This window comes from Octopus bimaculoides, chromosome 8 (assembly GCF_046866305.1).
Source record: "Octopus bimaculoides isolate indiv1 chromosome 8, ASM4686630v1, whole genome shotgun sequence".
Lineage (NCBI taxonomy): Eukaryota > Metazoa > Mollusca > Cephalopoda > Octopoda > Octopodidae > Octopus > Octopus bimaculoides.
In genome coordinates, this window is record NC_142935.1 from 6,362,827 (window position 1) to 6,382,225 (window position 19,399).

The 19,399-nt window shown below is 36.9% G+C and overlaps 1 protein-coding gene across 1 annotated transcript in view; it reads right to left on the minus strand.

The window, feature by feature from the left end:
• The window catches only part of LOC106878897 (S-adenosylmethionine decarboxylase proenzyme 1), a 47,699-nt gene that overhangs the window by 10,650 nt on the left and 17,650 nt on the right, over nt 1-19,399 (minus strand). The window contains exons 7-8 of the mRNA XM_014928246.3: nt 18,880-18,934; nt 16,277-16,357 (exon numbers count right to left, since the gene is read on the minus strand). Of these exons, the coding sequence (XP_014783732.1) occupies nt 16,277-16,357; nt 18,880-18,934 (136 nt within the window). The remainder of the gene's footprint in view (nt 1-16,276; nt 16,358-18,879; nt 18,935-19,399) is intronic.

Sequence of the window (19,399 nt, forward strand, 5' to 3'; positions counted from 1 at the left end):
AGTTGTCAACAGATTTTATCCTTAGAGCTGCTTTTGACAAACACTTCATTATTGAGATGTGTGTGAAAATGTCTTTCTATTAAAACAGTAATTGGGAAAACAAAATGAGAAATGAGGTTGTGCTTAGGATGTCTTTGCATATATATAATTTGTAGTACAGGTAATAAAATAATTTATATATACAAACACACACATATATATATATCTTACATTGACTCCAGTACTCAGCTGGTACTTATTTTGGATCTTTTTTAAAACGGGGGCCACATTTTTCATTAATGTTTTACGTAGTGTTTTTGGTACCGAAAGACTTTCAAACTTCGTATACTTATCTATTTTGTGTTATAGAACAGAAAAATATTTTTGTATTCGAATTTATTTCATGTAAAAAATTGTCTTATTTCGATAATTTCAACCAATCACTGACGTCCATTCAGTCGATATACATTAAGTGCCGACTACATAAACAAACGATTCTTCGTTTTATTTGCTTTTTTCATTTTAAATTTGCTTTAACCCTAACCCTAACTCTAACCCTAGGGTTAGGGTTAGGGTTAATTGTTTCAGAATCGTTTGTTTATGTAGTCGGCACTTAATGTATATCGGCTGAATGGACGTCAGTGATTGGTTGAAATTACAGAAATACGACAACTTTAACATGGAATAATTTATGGATTTCTTTTTTTTTTAAGAAGATTAAGAGAAAAAGATGTTTTATATGACACATTCTACCAGTGTTCCAAGTTTCAAAGTGTTTCGTTAATGAAAAATGTGGCCCCCGTTTTAAAAAAGATCCCTTATTTTATCAACCCCCAAACGATGAAAAGCAAAGTCAACCTCAACAGAATTTGAACTCAGAACAAGACATGAAATACTGACAAGCATTTTGCCCAGTGTGTTAATGATCCTGCCAGTTTGCCACCTTAACCCATTACCAACCAGTGACCTCATATGAGATCACTTAAAAATTACAAATTTCCTAATCATCTGTCAATATTTACACATATCTAACCTTTTTGCTATATCTACTAGGTATATTTCTCTGATATTCAAATGAGGTTTGCTAATTTTTCACCCAATATCTCGCTTATTTCTATTTAAAATGTTATTTTGATTATTCCAGCGTGTTTCTAAGGCTGTTTTATGCTAGAAATCAAAGTTTCATAAAAAAATTCCAGTTAATAGAATTATGGGAGGTAATGGGTTAAGATATCATCATCATCATCATCATAACAACCAATTTTCTTTGTTTGCATGAGTCAGATGAAATTTGTTGAAGCAGATTTTCTATGCCCAGATGACCTTCTTGTTGCCAATCATCACCCGTTTCCAGGTTAGATAATATTTCTCCGTATCATCCTAATACGTTCTTGCAGAATATTGAAAATGAATGATACTGCTTCTGTGGCAGTAATAAACATTTACAACTATCACCCGATGTCAAGGCAATGAGACACAAACACATATACATGCTCACAAACACATATACATGCTCACACACACACACACACTTATCTACTTCTATATCCATGAACTTTTAAAACTATTTTAACTATAAACTTATTACAGTAAATTCAATTTCCTTACACCTCCTTCTACTCTACTATCTTTTCTTATATTATTTAATCTTGTTTTGTTTTATTTTATTTCAACTTCCTCTTTTACCTTTCCTAACGTCTACTTATGGCATTATCCTGTTATCTTTATATATATATATATATATATATTTACAATTAAAAGGGTAAAGGTTTATCAATTTATTAATTTATTAATAAATTAACAATTAATAATTTTTACCAAGCCCTTCGGTATGTAAACACCATTATAAGTATATATATATATATATAAATGTATGATGATATATATACATATAAATCATTGCTCCCCAACTATATGGTTCAAGGTTCAGCTCAACAATGTGGCACCTTGAGCGAGTAGTTTCTACTATAGCCACAGGCCCATCAAAGCTTTGTGAGTGGATTTTGTAGATGAAAACTGAAAGAAGCCAGTCATATATCATCATCATCATTTAGCATCCATTGTCCATGTTGGCATGGGTTGGACAGTTTGACCAAGGCTAGTAAGCTGAGGGGTTGCACATCTTTGAACAGGGCCTGGGGCTCAATTCAGACAGTTATTTGAAGCAGCTGGACGCTGTAGTCAAAGTCTGGATTGGAGAGGGTTGCTGTTGGACACGGACACACACACACACACAGAGTGAACCCTCGTTAAACCTTACTAATAATAGAAAGGTTGTCCGTTTTAACCAGTTGTCTGAGTTCACTGACATCATCATCATCATTATCATTTAACATCCGTTTTCCATGCTGGCATGGGTTGGACAGTTTGACAGGGGATGGCCAGCTGAAGTTCAGGCTCCCTGTCTCTTTTGGCAAGGTTTCTACAGCTGGATGCCCAGCAGAGTTAATATTTGAGGCATAATGACAGTTTAATTTGATGTTGCAAATCATAATTATGTTAAGGATATAATTTAAAAGCAAAAAATTATTTCAAAGTTTTTTTTTTTTTTGTGGTGGTGGTCGGGGGGAGGGAGGGGCAGGGAATACAAAATAAAATATATGAAAAGACATTGTCAAGAGATTATTGCTTAATAGAGAGTTTGGGTTTCTTGAGTAATAAATAGTTCATCATCCACACTATCTCTACTGTCACTAACAAGAGCTGTTAACATTTTGGATCCAGAGTCAACTGTGTCTCCTGTAAGGGGTCTGATATTTTCTCTGACATCTGTTTTTCCTGCTCCCTGAAATCTCCAATGAAAATCCTTCAAAATCATTTTCTACTTTGTACAGAAGTAGTTTCCGTTTGGCTAGACTCGTTCATCTTCAGTGCCTTTCATGAAGCTGCTAAATTGAATATTGCCGACTTGAAGCTAAAATTCTTAATGTTTTTGTAAGTTCTTTGTTTTTATGTGTCTTATATTGCAACACAACACTGACAAACATTCCTTAATTTATAACCAGGTAGTCAAAGTTTTTTATTCTTAAAGGTTTGGGTATTTCAGGATAGTGACTGCCAATACTACCCAGTCTCATCTCCATTCTACACTTGGAAAAACAGGAACCTTTCTCATTTAGGTCATTTAACTTCTTCCTGAATGATTTGATTTCCTTAGTTGGTATGCTGCCTGCTTCACCATGGGTAATCTTATTACCAGTACCATGATGATTTCTAAAACTACCCATCACTAGCTTCAATATTCTTGATGCTCACATGTGGTAAACTAGCTTAGCAGCAGCATCTTAAGTTCCTACATCACAGATGTTGTTGCTTTGTGATTGTTGATCGTTTAACTATCTTATTACTGCTTTAACTTTTGTATCTTTGCAACGCCCATACACTTCCTTGCACTAACAGCTGATGCTTTAGAATTTGCTTCAATGAAAATACAGAGAGTTTGTCCTCAGCTTTACATATGTCCAAAGTTGTTTGCTTTTCAACATCATACACTTCAAATATATTCGTCATTGCAGTACTTGCCTCTAACTCCCTTATAAGTTGCAGTTTTTGATTCACAGATGAGATCACATGCTTCTTCTTCCGAATTATTACTATCTCTTGAAAATATAACATACAAGGCTAACATAAATTGGGTTGTGTTACATACAATGGTTGTCTCCATAGCATGCACTGTGTTGTGCCTAATAATCTAGCATTGCTTAAAATACATATACACTCTCTGATCAGTTCAATTAGACTTAATCCTGCAATCTGAATGTGTATTATTAAAATTGAAAACAAATTACATCCATGATGCTGAAAGATCAGAATGATTGTAAAGAAATTATGTTTCAATTAATAAATTTCATGTAGTGTTTATTAGAGGGGTGTGATGGGGAAGAAAAAGAGTAAGTTGTATATAAAAGACAATATGGAGAGAGAAACATGGAGGAGAGAGAAACATGGAGGAGAGGATGAATGGATTCATACAGTAGTGAATTAAAGGTCAGTTAGTTTGGGGAAGTTAGAAAAGAAGGGTAGCTTTGTGAGAAGGGAGTAAAAGTGAATGATAAATACAATATGGACCTTCAGTCCTTATTTTTCTTGTACTTTGTTTAAACTACCACAATACAAGTAACTATGAGATATTTATGTCTAAGTCCACATTGAAGTCTCATAGCAGGAGAAAGAAACACTAACTTTCTATTATAATGCATATGAGAGCCATGCAAAGTGGGAGATCATCATCATCGTCGTTTAATGTCCGCCTTCCATGCTAGCATGGGTTGGATGATTTGACTGAGGACTGGCGAACCAGAAGGCTGCACCAAGCTCCAATCTGATCTGGCAGAGTTTCTACAGCTGGATGCCCTTCCAAGGCATGGGGTACATTAGAGCTCGGTTTTTGGCTTCCTCCTGTATTACACTCCTCCTCCAAGTTAGGAAAGAGGTGTTTTAGACAAGATGTCCGTGTGAACTCCGATACACTAATGACCTATAAGTTCTTATAAGTGAATCTGAAGCAGAAAAAAAAAAAAAATCCAGACACAGAAAGAAAACCTAGAATTGAGAAGCCTCAAAGTAAACTTAGTAAAGAGTAAAGTAAGCAAGCAAGAAGATAAGATTCTGCTATCATAAGAGAAATGCCCTTGCTTAATCTGTAGCAAAAGGTAGGCAGGTATTCTGTTTGGTGTAAACTATGAATGTACAAGAAGTGTAGAGGGATCACAGTTAACAGAGAAGGCAGACTTCACATGTGGCACATGCACAGGGGCAATAAAGACTGAGAATACACGCAAAATAGACTCTCTCCAAATGTCTAGATGGTGCTCTAAAGTAGTTGATAGTTTCTGTTACCTAGTAGACCTAATTAGCAATCAAAGAGAGTGATCTGAAAGTATAGTAGCTAGAGTAAGCTCTGGCAAGAAAAGTACAAGAAGTTATTATCTTCATATACAGGAAGCTACATTGGACCAATTCTGCAGCATTCCTTTGATATAACTCGACAAAATCAAAACATTTGACATTTGACTTTGGGTATTTCCATGCCAAATGACAGTTGCCGAAATGGGAGGAGAGAAGAAAGTTAATGGGTTGTGTATGTGTACTTGTTCTTGTCTGTGTCTGTATGTGTGTATGCTTGTTCTTGTCTGTGTCTGTGCGTGCTTGTTCTTGTCTGTGTGTGCGCGTGCTTGTTCTTGTCTGTGTGTGTGCCTGTTCAGTTTTTATGTATTTATGTGTTGTGGAATATAAATATAATGAAATTATGCCAGCAAAGTCTTTCTCATTTTATACTTGAAGAAAAAAAAAGCCTTGCATATTTGTTCTTACCTGCACACAGACAAGAACAAGCACACACACACACAACCCATCAGCTTTCTTCTCTTCCTCCCATTTCGGCAACTGTCATTTGGCACAAAAATACCCAAAGTCAAATGTTGTCAAATGTTTTGATTTTGTCGAGTCACATCAAAGGAATGCTCAATCCTGCTCTATACATTCTCCCATCACACGCTCCTCCTCTACTGCCTGTCTCCACTGTCTGCCTCATACTCATGCACCTTTTGTCCCACATATCTTGAATCCTTATCATCACTCAACCTCTTGGTTTGTATTATCATGTTGCAGTGTGTGTGTGTGTGTGTGTGTGTGTGTGTGTGTGTGTGTGCATGTATGTTTCTATATCAGGATATGCAATTCATGCATCTATCTTTCAGGCATTTCACTTCATAGGGAGGATGGTGGGTGAGCAGAGATGTGGGATTGTGAGGGTCCTTTAGTTGAGTTGAGGTCATGGCTAGCGCCGGTGCCAGAGAAACACCCAGTACACTTTGCAAAGTGTAAGATTGTGATAACGCTTCGGTCTTGTTGAGTATTTGACACTTCTCTAATGATGGTATCACAAAAAAAAAAGCACCCATTATACTCGACAAAGTAGCAAATGTTAGGAAGGGCATTCTGCTGTAGAAGCAAAATCAAAAATAAAATGTGAATAAGTATGGAAAGTAGACATAAAATCATGGTTAGAATGATGACATGCATACATATTGATGTGTGTGTGTGTGTGTGTGTGTGTAGATATGCAGGCATGGCTGTGTGATTAAGAAGTTTGCTTTGCAACCAGATGGCTTTGAGTTCAATCCTAAAGCACAGGACCTTAGAGCTCTGGTCTAACAAAACCTTATGAATGAATATGGGACACAGAAACTTGCAGAAGCCAATCATGTATATATGCATGTGTGCAAGAATACCTCTGTGTGTGTGTGTGTGTGTGTGTGAGAGAGAGTCAGTCTCTCTCTGTCTCTCACACACATACACACACACACACACACAAGCGCGCGGGGCATGAAATCAAGTTCTGATTTGTTTGTATCCTAGAGTTGATTTCATAATCAAAAACCCTTCAAGTGGTGTATACACCAGTCGAGCAAATTATATGCATTAAAACTTGTTCCAGTGAAGTACAGCAATGCTAAAAGAATTATTAACCGCAGATATGGGAAAATTCTCGTGAAGTGCTGAAATAAAAGGGTTTGAGTAAACAAATTACGGAGAAACAAAAGGAATCAGACACTGAAAAGGAAATAAAATACTGCTATGGTGAGAAAACAGAAAGGAAAGATGTGGGCAAGAAAACGTAAAGACCAGTCCAAAAGTTTTCTACAACTTTTAAAAGAATCAAACTCTGAGCACCACTGTTTGAAGGAAGTGATTCACTGATTCTAAATGTTCAGCACACCATTGATACACAAATATCTGAACCCAGAGTTTTTAACAAAACATGGGGCCCTACATTCAAAAGGCTTCAACCATCAATTGCATAAGCCTAAAAGAAAGTGATGTAATAGCTGTCGTAGACAAAATGAGTAGAAACTCAGCAACTGGTTCTGATGACTTCCCAACAATTCCTAAAAACATGTATAAAGAAAAACATTCGGCAAATCACTTTAGTTATTTTTCAAAATCTTTCTGAAGACTGGCAAAAATCACCCAAAACCTGAAGACAGATATGCATCAAACCCAGAAAGAAGGAAGTAGAACAGAAGAAAAAATATTGCAGCTCTGTCTCTTTGTCTCCACACATATCAATGTCATGGAATGTATAACCAAGGAGAATTTGATATTGTTCTTACAGGAAAATGGCTTACTGGATAATAACCAGCATGGTTTTTGGCCAAAGCAGAAGCTGCTTCACACAACTTCTGCTGCAACAGCTACTTGACAAATCCAATGTTGATGTAATATATGTAGGCTTTACAAAGTCAATCAAGGGACAATACAGACTTTGCAACCTAAGTACAGTCAGAAAACTAAGAGAGTGAAATGACTTCCTAAAAGGCAGAAGTCAGATTGCTGCAACCAACAGTTCCCTCTCTGCAAAATCATCTGTTTCAAGCAGGATACTACAGGATATGGTCTTAGGGTCACATTAATGTTTGTAACAGTGTTATCACATTTATCCTTGGTTGTCAACATAGAACCACAGCCTATGCAATGTTGAAAATACAATTACATGAAAAGATATAAAAACTCTAAAGGGTATTGAAACTTTAGAGAAGGGCTGAAGAAAACAAAATGAAATTCAACAGATGCAAGTTTCATGTGTTTTGTTACTAGTCCTCCAATACAGAATATAGATACAAAGGACTGGAAGGAAGTACATAAAACAGAATCAAACACTGCATGGGAACTGTGAATTGTAATGAGTAACAATACAACATTCTACATGGACATTTGGAAAATAGTAGAAATATGCAGAAAATTCATAGGATCAATTCTGAGAACAATGAGAACAAGAGAATATATTAGTTCTGTGGTTGACCTTTGTTCTTAGACATATGGTCAGTATAGACTGCCAAGCTCAATATTGAACTGGAAGCAAACCAAACAAACCACAAAAAAATAGATTGATACCCAAATGCATTTATTGAAAGACTCTGAAAGAATATTATGCAATCATCTATATCTGGGAAATTCTAAAGGGATTGGTGCAAAAAAAAGTTTGGCATTCAAATTACACAAATACTAAACCATCATATTGCTGCCTACTCTTTCTAAAATGAGAACATTGTATTGCAACAGGCTGGGATTCAAGGGTCTATAGCTCTTCAATGTTTTCCTGCAAAACACAAGTAGTACGTGAAGAGTGGGTGTTAGCACTATCAAAATTGCATTAGATATGCAGCAGTACACAATCCCTGATGAATTTGTATTAAGGCAAGTGGCACAACTAACACTGGTAGCATTGAACTCTCATTCATCCTATACTGAGCACAAGGCTCAGACATACATCATAACCACACATTTATGGAAACACATCTACTCTCCAAATTACACAAACAAAACTTGTAAATATAAACATTTCAATTAAGTAACAATGAACCTTTTTGCTTTACTTTGTCAGTGATGAAATTTAGTATTTCATCACTGATGGGGACACTATATTTTTCTTACTATGTTATTGGGAGGCGCAATGGCCCAGTGGTTAGGGCAGCGGACTCGCGGTCATAGGATCGCAGTTTCAATTCCCAGACTGGGCGTTGTGAGTGTTTATTGAGCGAAAACACCTAAAGCTCCATGAGGCTCCGGCAGGGGATGGTGGCGAACCCTGCTGTACTCTTCCACCACAACTTTCTCTCACTCTTTCTTCCCATTTCTGTTGTACCTGTAATTCAAAAGGGTCAGCCTTGTCACACTGTGTCACGCTAAATATCCCCGAGAACTATGTTAAGGGTACACGTGTCTGTGGAGTGCTCAGCCACTTGCACGTTAATTTCACGAGCAGGCTGTTCCGTTGATCAGATCAACTGGAACCCTCGACGTCGTAAGCAACGGAGTGCCAACAAACTATGTTACTGACTGTGTAAATTTAACCTAGAGTCAGTGAATAAACCAATTATTATACATATTCCACATTTCATTTTACAATGAACTTGATATATCAAAAAAATTTGATTTCCTTTCACGATGTGTGTGTGTGTATCCCTGTCTTGATATCGTGTGATGATTTTAAATGAGTATTACCATCATACCGACAATGTTCATTTCCAGTTTCCCATGAAAAATAGGTTTGGTCAAGGGGAAATATTACTGTTTAGGTTGGTGACAGCAAGGGCATCTGGCCATAGGAAATCTGCCTCAATAAATTCCATTTGACCCATACAAACATGAAAAATGGGAATTAAATGATGTTAATGATGTCGTCAAAGCATCTATTGTAGAGACATTCAAATATTTTCATACAAACATAGTTTATGTAGCATGGTTAAAAGAATTTGACTTTGCTGAAATGGAATACAAAAAGCTATTGCAGTATGGTAAAACCATATTTTTTTGCCAATACTACCAGTAATTGAAAGAATACTTCACATTTTTGCAAGCTGAAATCCAAATTTTGCTCCCAAGAACACTGTCAGGCACCAATAACATAATTCTGCTATAGAGACTTTGGAGAAAAGTAGTTGTAGTTTTGTACATGGACAGGTCAGCCATTTTGACAAATTAATTTTGGCCAGAAAGGACAATTTTAACACAGCAGACTGCAAACTAGAAATACAAAACCCTATTACAATTAGAGAACATAAAAAAAAAAATTTTAATGTGTACTCCATGATGCAAAGGCTTCTCAGAGAAAACTTGAAGAAATGGTGAAAGCAGAGAAAATGTGAAGAAAGAATTTGAAAGTTTTTATGAAGAATATCTATCATAACTAAAGCAATGGAAAGACAACTTTGAACAGAGAGAAGATTTTGTGTGGTTAAATTCTGAAAGCACATCTTGACCCGGTTTTCAGAAGTTTGCAATTAAAATCAATCAAGGGATTGGAAAGCAAGTTGTAAACGTTGATAAACTGATGTGTTTGTTATTGCAAAGAACTTTTAGGTTTCTAAGGCAAAAGTTTGGGCAACAAAATTTTAAGGATGAAGGAAAGTGGCAAAATATCTTTCGTCAAATACAAAAGAAAAAAGTTATATATTAGTAAGAAATCTTAGTGTTTTGGTAGTATACCTTCTTTGTCTTCCTGATATTTCAGCACCCGTTGAATGAGTGTTTTCTGTAATAAATAATGTGCAGTCAGAAGAAGGAGGTAATGTGGTGGAAGCCTTCTGATCCAACTACGGTGCTTGAAATTTTTCAACAAATTAAATTAAATATGACAAATTTGTTAGAAAAGTAGTTTCAAGTGGAAATATGAATGCACTGATGATTAAATAAAATATTTTACGATAAAAACATGAATTTAGCTTGATTTACTCGACAATATTTTATATGTTCTGTCAAGTGAAGAATTCTCGCTTTGTACATCTTTTGAGTCTGATCACTGACTTAATGTCTCTCTGTCTTTTACTCCATTTCTCAAACTTCTATGGCATTAAGACAAATTGTACCAGGTCACACATATCACAACAGTACTTAGCCAAATCTGCCTCAATATAAGAAAATATGCAAGTATGTTAAATCCCTTCCCCAGTGAGAGAAAAGTGATGGAAAGAAGAGAGTCACATTCCATTAGTCCCCACCCAACATGCTACGGTTTGTTTAGACCTTGTGTGATATATACTCAATTGTTCAGGTTTCAACTCACATCATGGCAGCAACTCAGCATAACCACATGGTTCCAGGTTCAGTCCTACTGCATGGCACCTTGGGCAAGTACTTTCTGCTATAGTTCTGAGCTGACCAAAGACTTGTGAGTGGATATGGCAGGCAAAAACTGTAAACGTCCATTTCATGCGCGTGCATGTGTGTGCATCTTTGTCTTGACATAAGATAGTTGTAAATGATTTTCACTGTGACACAAGCAGTGTCATTCATTTCCAATATTCTGTGAAAAAGATGTCTGGCCATGGGGAAATATTACCTTATTTGGAAACAGGTGAGGGTTGGCAATAGAAAGAGCATCCAACAATAGAAAATCTGCCTTGACAAACTTTGTCCAACCCATACAAGCATGGAAAAGTGGACATTAAAACGATCATATTCATACAGACACAGACACGTGTGTGTATGTGTACACATACACACATCATCATTATTATCATTGTCTTTTAACTTCCATGTTTCATGCTGGTGTGGGTTGGACAGCTTGACAGGATCTGATGGGTCGAAGGACTGTATCATGCTCTGTCAGCTTTGGCATAGTTTCTATGGTTGGATGCCCTTCCTAATGCCAACCACTTTACAGAGCATACTGGATGCTTTTCTCATGGTACCAGCACTAGTGAGGTCACCTTGAAACTTCTGAGACTAAGATCCCCTACAACAGAGTAGGGCTACAAAAGAACAGGTTTCTACTCAAATAATATAAGAGAAGGTGAAAATTACAGGGAAATGGGTGACAGGTGAATATATTAAATGAACAAGTTCTGGAGAGAAAGGTAAGGAAGAGTAAATGATGTAAATATTTGGTAAGGTTGAGTGGGGATGTAATGAATGGATAAAGAGTAGGGTGGCCAAGCAATGATATGTGCTGTTGGAGACTAAGAGATGACTGACAATATAGAAAGGGGTGAAGAACAGCAAAACAGTAATAATTTAGTAAAGAAGAAGAGGGTGAAATAAAGGGAGATGTGTGGGCAGATAGGTTACAGTGTGACTAGAGAGACAGAGGTAGGGATTGAGTGAGATAGAGGGAGATATAGGACAGGTAGGTAAAAGAAATGTGAATGAGTGAGAGAGACAGACAGACAGACATACAGTGAGAGTTGATAGGTATGTAAGAGTACACTTACACACACCTATATATATATATTTATTTATAGTTGAAATTTACAGAAAAACAAGACAAAGACAGGTGTATAAACAACAAGCAGGTGTATTAGTTTGACACTCTTTAACAGAAAGGAACAAGAGGAAATAACAGGGAGAAAATAAAAAAAACTTCTGGCGTTAGCGCTATATACATATATAAGAGGGTGGGCTGTAAAGCTTATAGGCTGACCATGAAGGTGTGATGCTAGAGCTGTGAAATCTTGCCTGCATTAATTTCAGCTCATCTTATGAATAACTGCATTGTTTCTTTCCAGGTAAACTGACATCTGATTGTTCAAAGAAGACTTGAAAGTAACTAGTAGTGACTTCTCTTGAAAAACAACATTTGATATTGTGGTGCTATCAAGTACCTGCAGGAAAAAAGGTTTAGACCCCAAGGACATTTATCGTGACATGGTTGTTAGATTAGGGAATGATGCTCCATCTTTAGCAACAGTACAAAAGTGGGTAGTTGAATTTAGGAGGGAAAAGGCAAGTCTTGAAATAATCTATGGTCTGAACATCCTACAACTGCCACCACCAAGGAAAATATTGAGCATTTCACCACAAACTGATAGATGTCAGGCAACTGACTATAAATAAAATAACCAATGCTATTAGCATATCCCGTGAGAGAGTTGAGAATATTCTGCCCAATGAACTTGATATGATGAAAGTTTCTACTTGGTGGGTGTCATGTCTTCTGACATTTTATCAAAAGTGGACCAAGCTGATCACACCACTGGAAAATCTGACATTGTTTGAGGCAGATGCAGCTGGTTTCCTTGAACGTTCCCTAAGCCAGGATAAATATTGGATTCACCACTTTGAACCAGAGGCAAAGAGATAATCCATGCAAAGGAGATACCCCCTCCTCATCTGCTCCAAAAAAGTCATCGTCATTTCATCTGCAGGGAAGGTGAGGGCCTCAGTTTTAGTGGATGCAAATGGCTTTGTGTTTATAGACTATCTTCAAAAGGCCCACACCATTAATGGAGAATACTATGCCACCTTGCTGAGGCAGTTACAAAAGGCTATCAAGACCAAAGGTCCAGGAAAACTGACAAAATGGATCTTGTTTCATGAGGACAATGCTCCAGCACACAAGTCTTTGGTGTTAATGGCTGCTGTGCATGACTGTGAGTTTGGACTGGTTGACCACCCTCCCTATTCTCTGATTTGGCCCCATCTGACTATCATATGTTCCCCCAAAATGAAAATACACTTAGCTGAGAACGTGTATCGCAGTGATGATGACATCATATCTGTTGTTGATGAGTTTTTTTACCAACAGGATAAAAGCTTCTTCACCGGTGGGATCCAAGCATTGCAACACCAATGGAAGAAGTGTGTGTACCACAAGGGGGACCATGTTGAAAAACAATCCTCATTTGGTTAAACTTCATGAGTATTTAGGCCAGCCTATGAACTTTTTAGCTGACCCTCATGTATACATATAGATGTATGGATGCAAAACTTAAATGTGCAAGTACACTTGGTGACCTCACTAGTATTAGTGCTACAAAAAAAAAAAAAAAAGCACTCAGTGCATTCTGTGAAGTGGTTGGTATTAGTCATCCAGTCATAGAAACCACGCCAAGGCAGACATTCGAGCTCAATGCAGCCTTCTGACAGGTTGAATACTGTTGGAATATCCAATCCATTCCTGTATATAAAACACACATTAAATGATGATGATTTTTACATTAATGTGGCTAATTACCACAGAACCAGAGAGAACATAACACTGCTGTGGATAAAAGCTAAAAATTTAGAAATGCTCAGAGTTGACTCCTTGCATGATTAGCCAGATATTAATGTTAGCTAAACTGAAATATTTTCCCTAATAGCTATTTTTAAGCCTAGAGTGGTTAATTTTGATGTTTAACAAAATATTGAATATCATACTAGGAAACTACTACTACACTCTCGGAGTGGTTGGCGTTAAGAAGGGCATCCAGTTGAGATCAGAGGTATATAGAGATGGCTATAGTGAGTGAGGCTAAAATGAGAGGGGAGACATTGATGGTGGATATGAGAGAGAATTGAACATAAGAGTAAATATGAAGTAAGGCAGACCTAAGATGTAGCTCAGAGGAGAGAGAGGGGTAACTGAAGGCACAGAAAGTGGGTAATCAGTGAAAAATAGTGTGAGATGAGATGATAAAGAGAATATTAATACTATTAATATATCACAGGATACTAAAACCACATACTACTAAATCAGTTTATTTTAGCACAAAAGCTTAAAGTAAAGGCATTGAATAAAAGGTTTCTACTTTGGATATTTATAGAGCAAATGTCCCAAAATTTTAACGTCCACTTTTCCATGCTTCCATAGGTCAGATGGAATTTATTGAGGCAAATTTTCTATGGCTAGATACTCTCCTTATCACCAACCCTCACTTGTATCAAGTGACATGTTTTCACAGGAATTGGAAACAAAGGACAGCTCTTGTATGATGAAGACATTTGCAATTATTGGACAATGTCAAGAAAAGGTGATGTAAACACACCCATATGCACATAAACACACACATGAGAGTTACTACCACAGTTGACTAAAGCTCCTTTCCCTAAGAGTGAAAGGCAGAGTGTATGATGCATGGTAGGGAGACACAGGCCTTGAATGCAAAGGATTTGAGAAAACTAGAAAGAAATGAACCAAGCATGCTCCATTAGATATGCAATGTGAGGGTGTATGAACAGATTAGTACAGAGATGCTGTAGTTGGAAGACTCAGGGAGACCCAGGAAGATATGGGATGAAACAGTAAAAGCTGACCTCAAGACCAAGCTTGACAGAAAGGTTGATGAAGAACTGAGATCTCTGGCAATATGAAGTTCTAAAAAGGACTCCTCCTCCTCCTCCTCCACAAAACTGAGTCCTGGAAGTGCTGTTTCATGATCTCCCCTCCTATCATGTCTGCTTCTCACCCCCTTCCCACTCCACTCCTACAGACTACCCAACCAAGATGTCTTCTTCTCTTGTCCTCCCCTTTGGCAACTATATCTTACTATTCCTGCCACTTCCACCACCCACTCTTTTCTGCATCTCTCTATCTTCCCCACTTTATTGTTCTTATTCATCCACCCTTCAACCTAACTCATTTGGCAGACCCCCACCCATCCCCCTTCCCATCCAACCTTGTACTTTGTGGGGCCACCAGGGCACTTCATTGCCATTGTCTATCTCTTGTAACTCCTACTAATCATTTTCCTTTTCTCTCTCTCTCACTTTCCCCTACAAGATGTGAGAAGCCATGTAGATCCCTCTAATAGAACCTGCTCTGCTACCCAATTCTAATAGTAATCTCCTTGTCCCCTAACATGAATCAGACCTCCAGGTTTCGTAGCCTTAATGCCAAGCAGCCAACCACTTTACAGAGTGTACTGGGTGCAGCACTTATGAGTCCCCAAGATTAGGGATGCTCAGTTGGAGAGAGTTGCAGGCGATAAGCCTGTATTCAAGGGCAACCATGCATTTACCTAGCTTGATGTGTCTTTTCTCATCCTTTCTTACCACTTCTGGGTCTACCCCTTCCTCTACAATTTGAGATTGGCAACTCTTGATACAGTTGTGGCCATCTATACACATCACATGACTGTATCAGCAGTCTTCTCTCTTGCATGCTACATCTGATGCTATGTATACTGTTTTTCTCTCAAATCATTTACCTCTGTTGTATATGCACACTAACATTACCCATCCAGCAAAGCATACTAGCTTCATTTCTTTCAATTCTTCACATACCCTCAGTAGTCATAGCCAATGTCTCACTGCCATGTAGCACAGCTGTTTGTACACAGGCACCATACAATCTGACTTTCACTCTGGGGGAGAGGTCCTTTGTTACTAACAGATATAGTAGTTCTCTGAAATTTACCTAGCCTATTCTTATCCTAGCAGCTATGCTTTTGGAACAACCACCCCCAACTACTAACTTGGTCACCTAAGTAACGGAAACTGTCTACTACTTCCAGGGATTCCCCTGGCATATGAGGGAGTCTATTTTTTGTACAATCCTGGTGTTTAATGTACCTGCACATCTGCCATATGTAAAGACTACCTCCTCTGTTAGTCATCCAGTAATACTACTGCACCTCTTATGTGTCCACCGCTTGAATTGGCTACACCTTATGTTCACTAACCAATCATTTTGGTTTATTTTTGAATTACAAAAATTTCTATAGATTCTCTTGTAGTGAAATATACTGATCTATTACCATATAATGATTTTAATATTGCAGTAATTTTTGTAATGTAATAGACCATTAATTAATTAGAAGGCAAAATTTATGTAATTTTTAGAATTGTCCTAAATATTAGCAAAGACAGGTCTACTGATTTCAGTACCCAAGTGGTTAAAATAGCATATGAAAATGTATGCTGTATTTTCAAAACAAAAGCTGGTAGAGCAAAACTAATCTCATATTTGGAATCAACAGCACAAATACACACCAAAATAGGTCTAACTTTCGAAAGTTTGATAGCATATGGCCAGTGTAATCAAGTTTCTTTCAACAAAGGTCTTTAACAAATATGTGAAAAATTATCAACAAACCTGACTGGCTTCAGAGCCATTAGAACTAACTTCTTTAGTGAAGATTTTCATCTTTTCTTGATCCATATTCCACATAAGTAAGTAAAAATGTTAAGGAAAAGTTGATAAGAAAAGTAATATTGAAATTTTTTTCCTGAATAAAGAAATGATGACATATTTTCTGAGAATTTTTTTCTTTTCATAACAAATACTAACTTGGTGTAGAGAACTGAATCAAAGACTCAACAACATTAACAGGTGAAAGAGAAGGAAAACATGTGATAGATGGAAAATGCTGAGATCTGATGATTGAATGTAGCCACAGCAAAAGTAAACTAAAAAGCTTAATGAGAGGTATGATATACTTGTAGAAAAGTCAAACAAAAGAGGCAAAGGGAGGAAGTTTGTGTACTACGACAACTGAATTCTGACATTTCAAGCTAGAATATACTTAGAGGTGGTTAGCAGCACAGCCAGGATGTATATTCATTAGGTATCTGCATCAAGTAGAAGTACAGTAATATTAATTATAAGATTTGGAATAAAAGATGCTTGATCATTTTGAACAAAAATATTGAATTGCTGAAGTTCAATATTTGGAGCAGAGTTTGCTCAGAATTGTTTGGCAGCTACATTTAGCATTGTTTATGTTATAATGTAAATTGTATAAAATATTGTGGTTATTAGAACAATGTCTTCAAAAAAGTTTATCAGTGAAGTATGTAGGCGCAGGAGTGGCTGTGTGGTAAGTAGCTTGCTTACCAACCACATGGTTCCAGGTTCAGTCCCACTGTGTGGCACCTTGGGCAAGTGTCTTCTACTATAGCCTCGGGCCGACCAAAACCTTGTGAGTGGATTTGGTAGACGGAAACTGAAAGAAGCCCGTCGTACATATGTATATATACATATATATATATATATATATATACATATATGTATGTGTATGTATGTGTGTCTGTGCTTGTCCCCCCACCATCGCTTGACAACCGATGCTGGTGTGTTTACGTCCCCGTAACTTAGCAGTTCGGCAAAAAGAGACCGATAGAATAAGTACTAGGCTTCCAAAGAATAAGTCCTGGGGTCGATTTTCTCGACTAGAGGCGGTGCTCCAGCATGGCCGCAGTCAAATGACTGAAACAAGTAAAAGAGTTCAGGTTAAGTTAGTAACATATACATTGTGGGTGAAGGTGGTTGTATCAGTATCTTACAAGTATTTCTATAATCTTATATACAAAATTTTAAAAATTGTCTTTTGTTTTTTTTTACATTGCCAACCTATTTTAAATAACAATAATATCACTGACTTTTTTTTTTTTTGCATTGAAATATCATCATCATCATTTAACATAAGTTATCCATGCTCGCATGAGTTGCACGGTGTGACCAGAGCTGGCAGGCTGCACCAGACTCCAGTCTGATGTAGCATAGTTTCTACAGCTGGATGCCCCTCCTAACATGCCAACCACTTTACAGAGTATGCAGAGTGCTTTAACGTGGTACTGCAGGGATCTTTTACATGATGCCACACAGATGCTTTTACATGTCGCCATATGGAAGCTTTTACGTAGCATCACCACGAGTGCTTTACACCACCAGCAGGAATTGGTCTTAACATGTCTGCTGCAGAGTACAGGTCTTCTTGATTATAGCAAGGCACCAGGTATCTCAGTCTTTTGTCATCTCACCTGAAAGGTTCAGCTTCCTGAGGTCATCTTCAGTACTTCATCTCCTGTCTTCCTGGTCTCCCACTTCCATGTGTTCCACCCACTTTGGCAGATCAGCACGTTTTTATGGCGCTGTCGCTATCCATCCACATCACATGACCAAACTAATGCAGTCTTCCCTCTTGCACACAGCAACAAATTCCTCTTATGTCTCACTTCTCTCTCAGAGCACTGGCAATCTGCCAAAACCTGCACACTTACATTATACATCCAGTGAAGCAGACTAGGCCTCATTCCTTTGCATATCCTCTGCATTAATTCATTGGTTTTTGTGATGTTGATACTCAGACCAAACCAGCACTCCAATTTACAGTGAGGCTTTTCGTAACTGTATTGTTAAGACAACACTAACCTCTCCTTACTCTTTTAATTAAAACTAGTGGATTTATGGGGTTTTATGTGTTCTGCTTTTTGTAAAAGACTACATAGATTTTTATTAACAATAATTTTAATTGTATGAAAGAATTTCTAATGTCTTCTGTATTTAGTTGTGATATATTTCAATATTTTGTGCTTAAAATAGGTATCTTATTTTAAGTCTGATGGTGTTTGCTGTGCATATTAGCAAGTAAAAGATAATATCAACATCCTGCTAAATGTTTCATTTGTTTATATTTCATAAGCTAGTAAAAAAAACTAGTGGTGTCCAATATGTTTTACTCAAATTGAACGTTATTATTCAACCAGGATGCAAACTGCAGCATTTTATTTTTAAATCACTTTTTTGAAGATGCTACAATGCCAAAAAAAAAAAAGTGAATATAAGCAAGGTAGAAATCAGTTAATTAACAGTTTACCATTTCAACAAGTGTATAAATAAAAAAAAAAAAACAATCAGTCAATTACCTACAACTTTCAAATAATATTTTTGATGATATTTGTCAATATAGTCAAGGATATTTCAAATGTTTGATCAGGTTCTGAAATTTTTTCATCATCCAATGTATAGAGATACCTAAACAAAAACAAAAATTGAATGTAAAATTCAGAGAAACATTAATAACAAAGAAAATCTAATGAAGATTTCCAGCAAACATTCCAAAGATAAAACAGGATAAAAAAAATATTAAAAAAAACAATAATAAAAGAAAAATATTCAGGACTGCAAATGCTACTTTTTTGAAGAATTAATTTGATTATTCATGAATTAATAAAATTAACAACTGTGGTTGTAGCTTTTGAATCCAATTCCTCATACTGCAACAGTACAGGTCTCAAGAGGAGAGCCAACGATTCCATCATTTTCAACTGCAGAAACAACCAAACAGCTTCATTCAATGAACTCAACCAAAGAGAAACTTAAGCAATTGCAATGACTGAACTTCTAAGGCACCACATCCACCTTAAATTTGATTTGAAAAATTTTTTGTTTGTTTAGTACCAGAGCCAGAGGCACAATGGCCCAGTGGTTAGGGCAGCG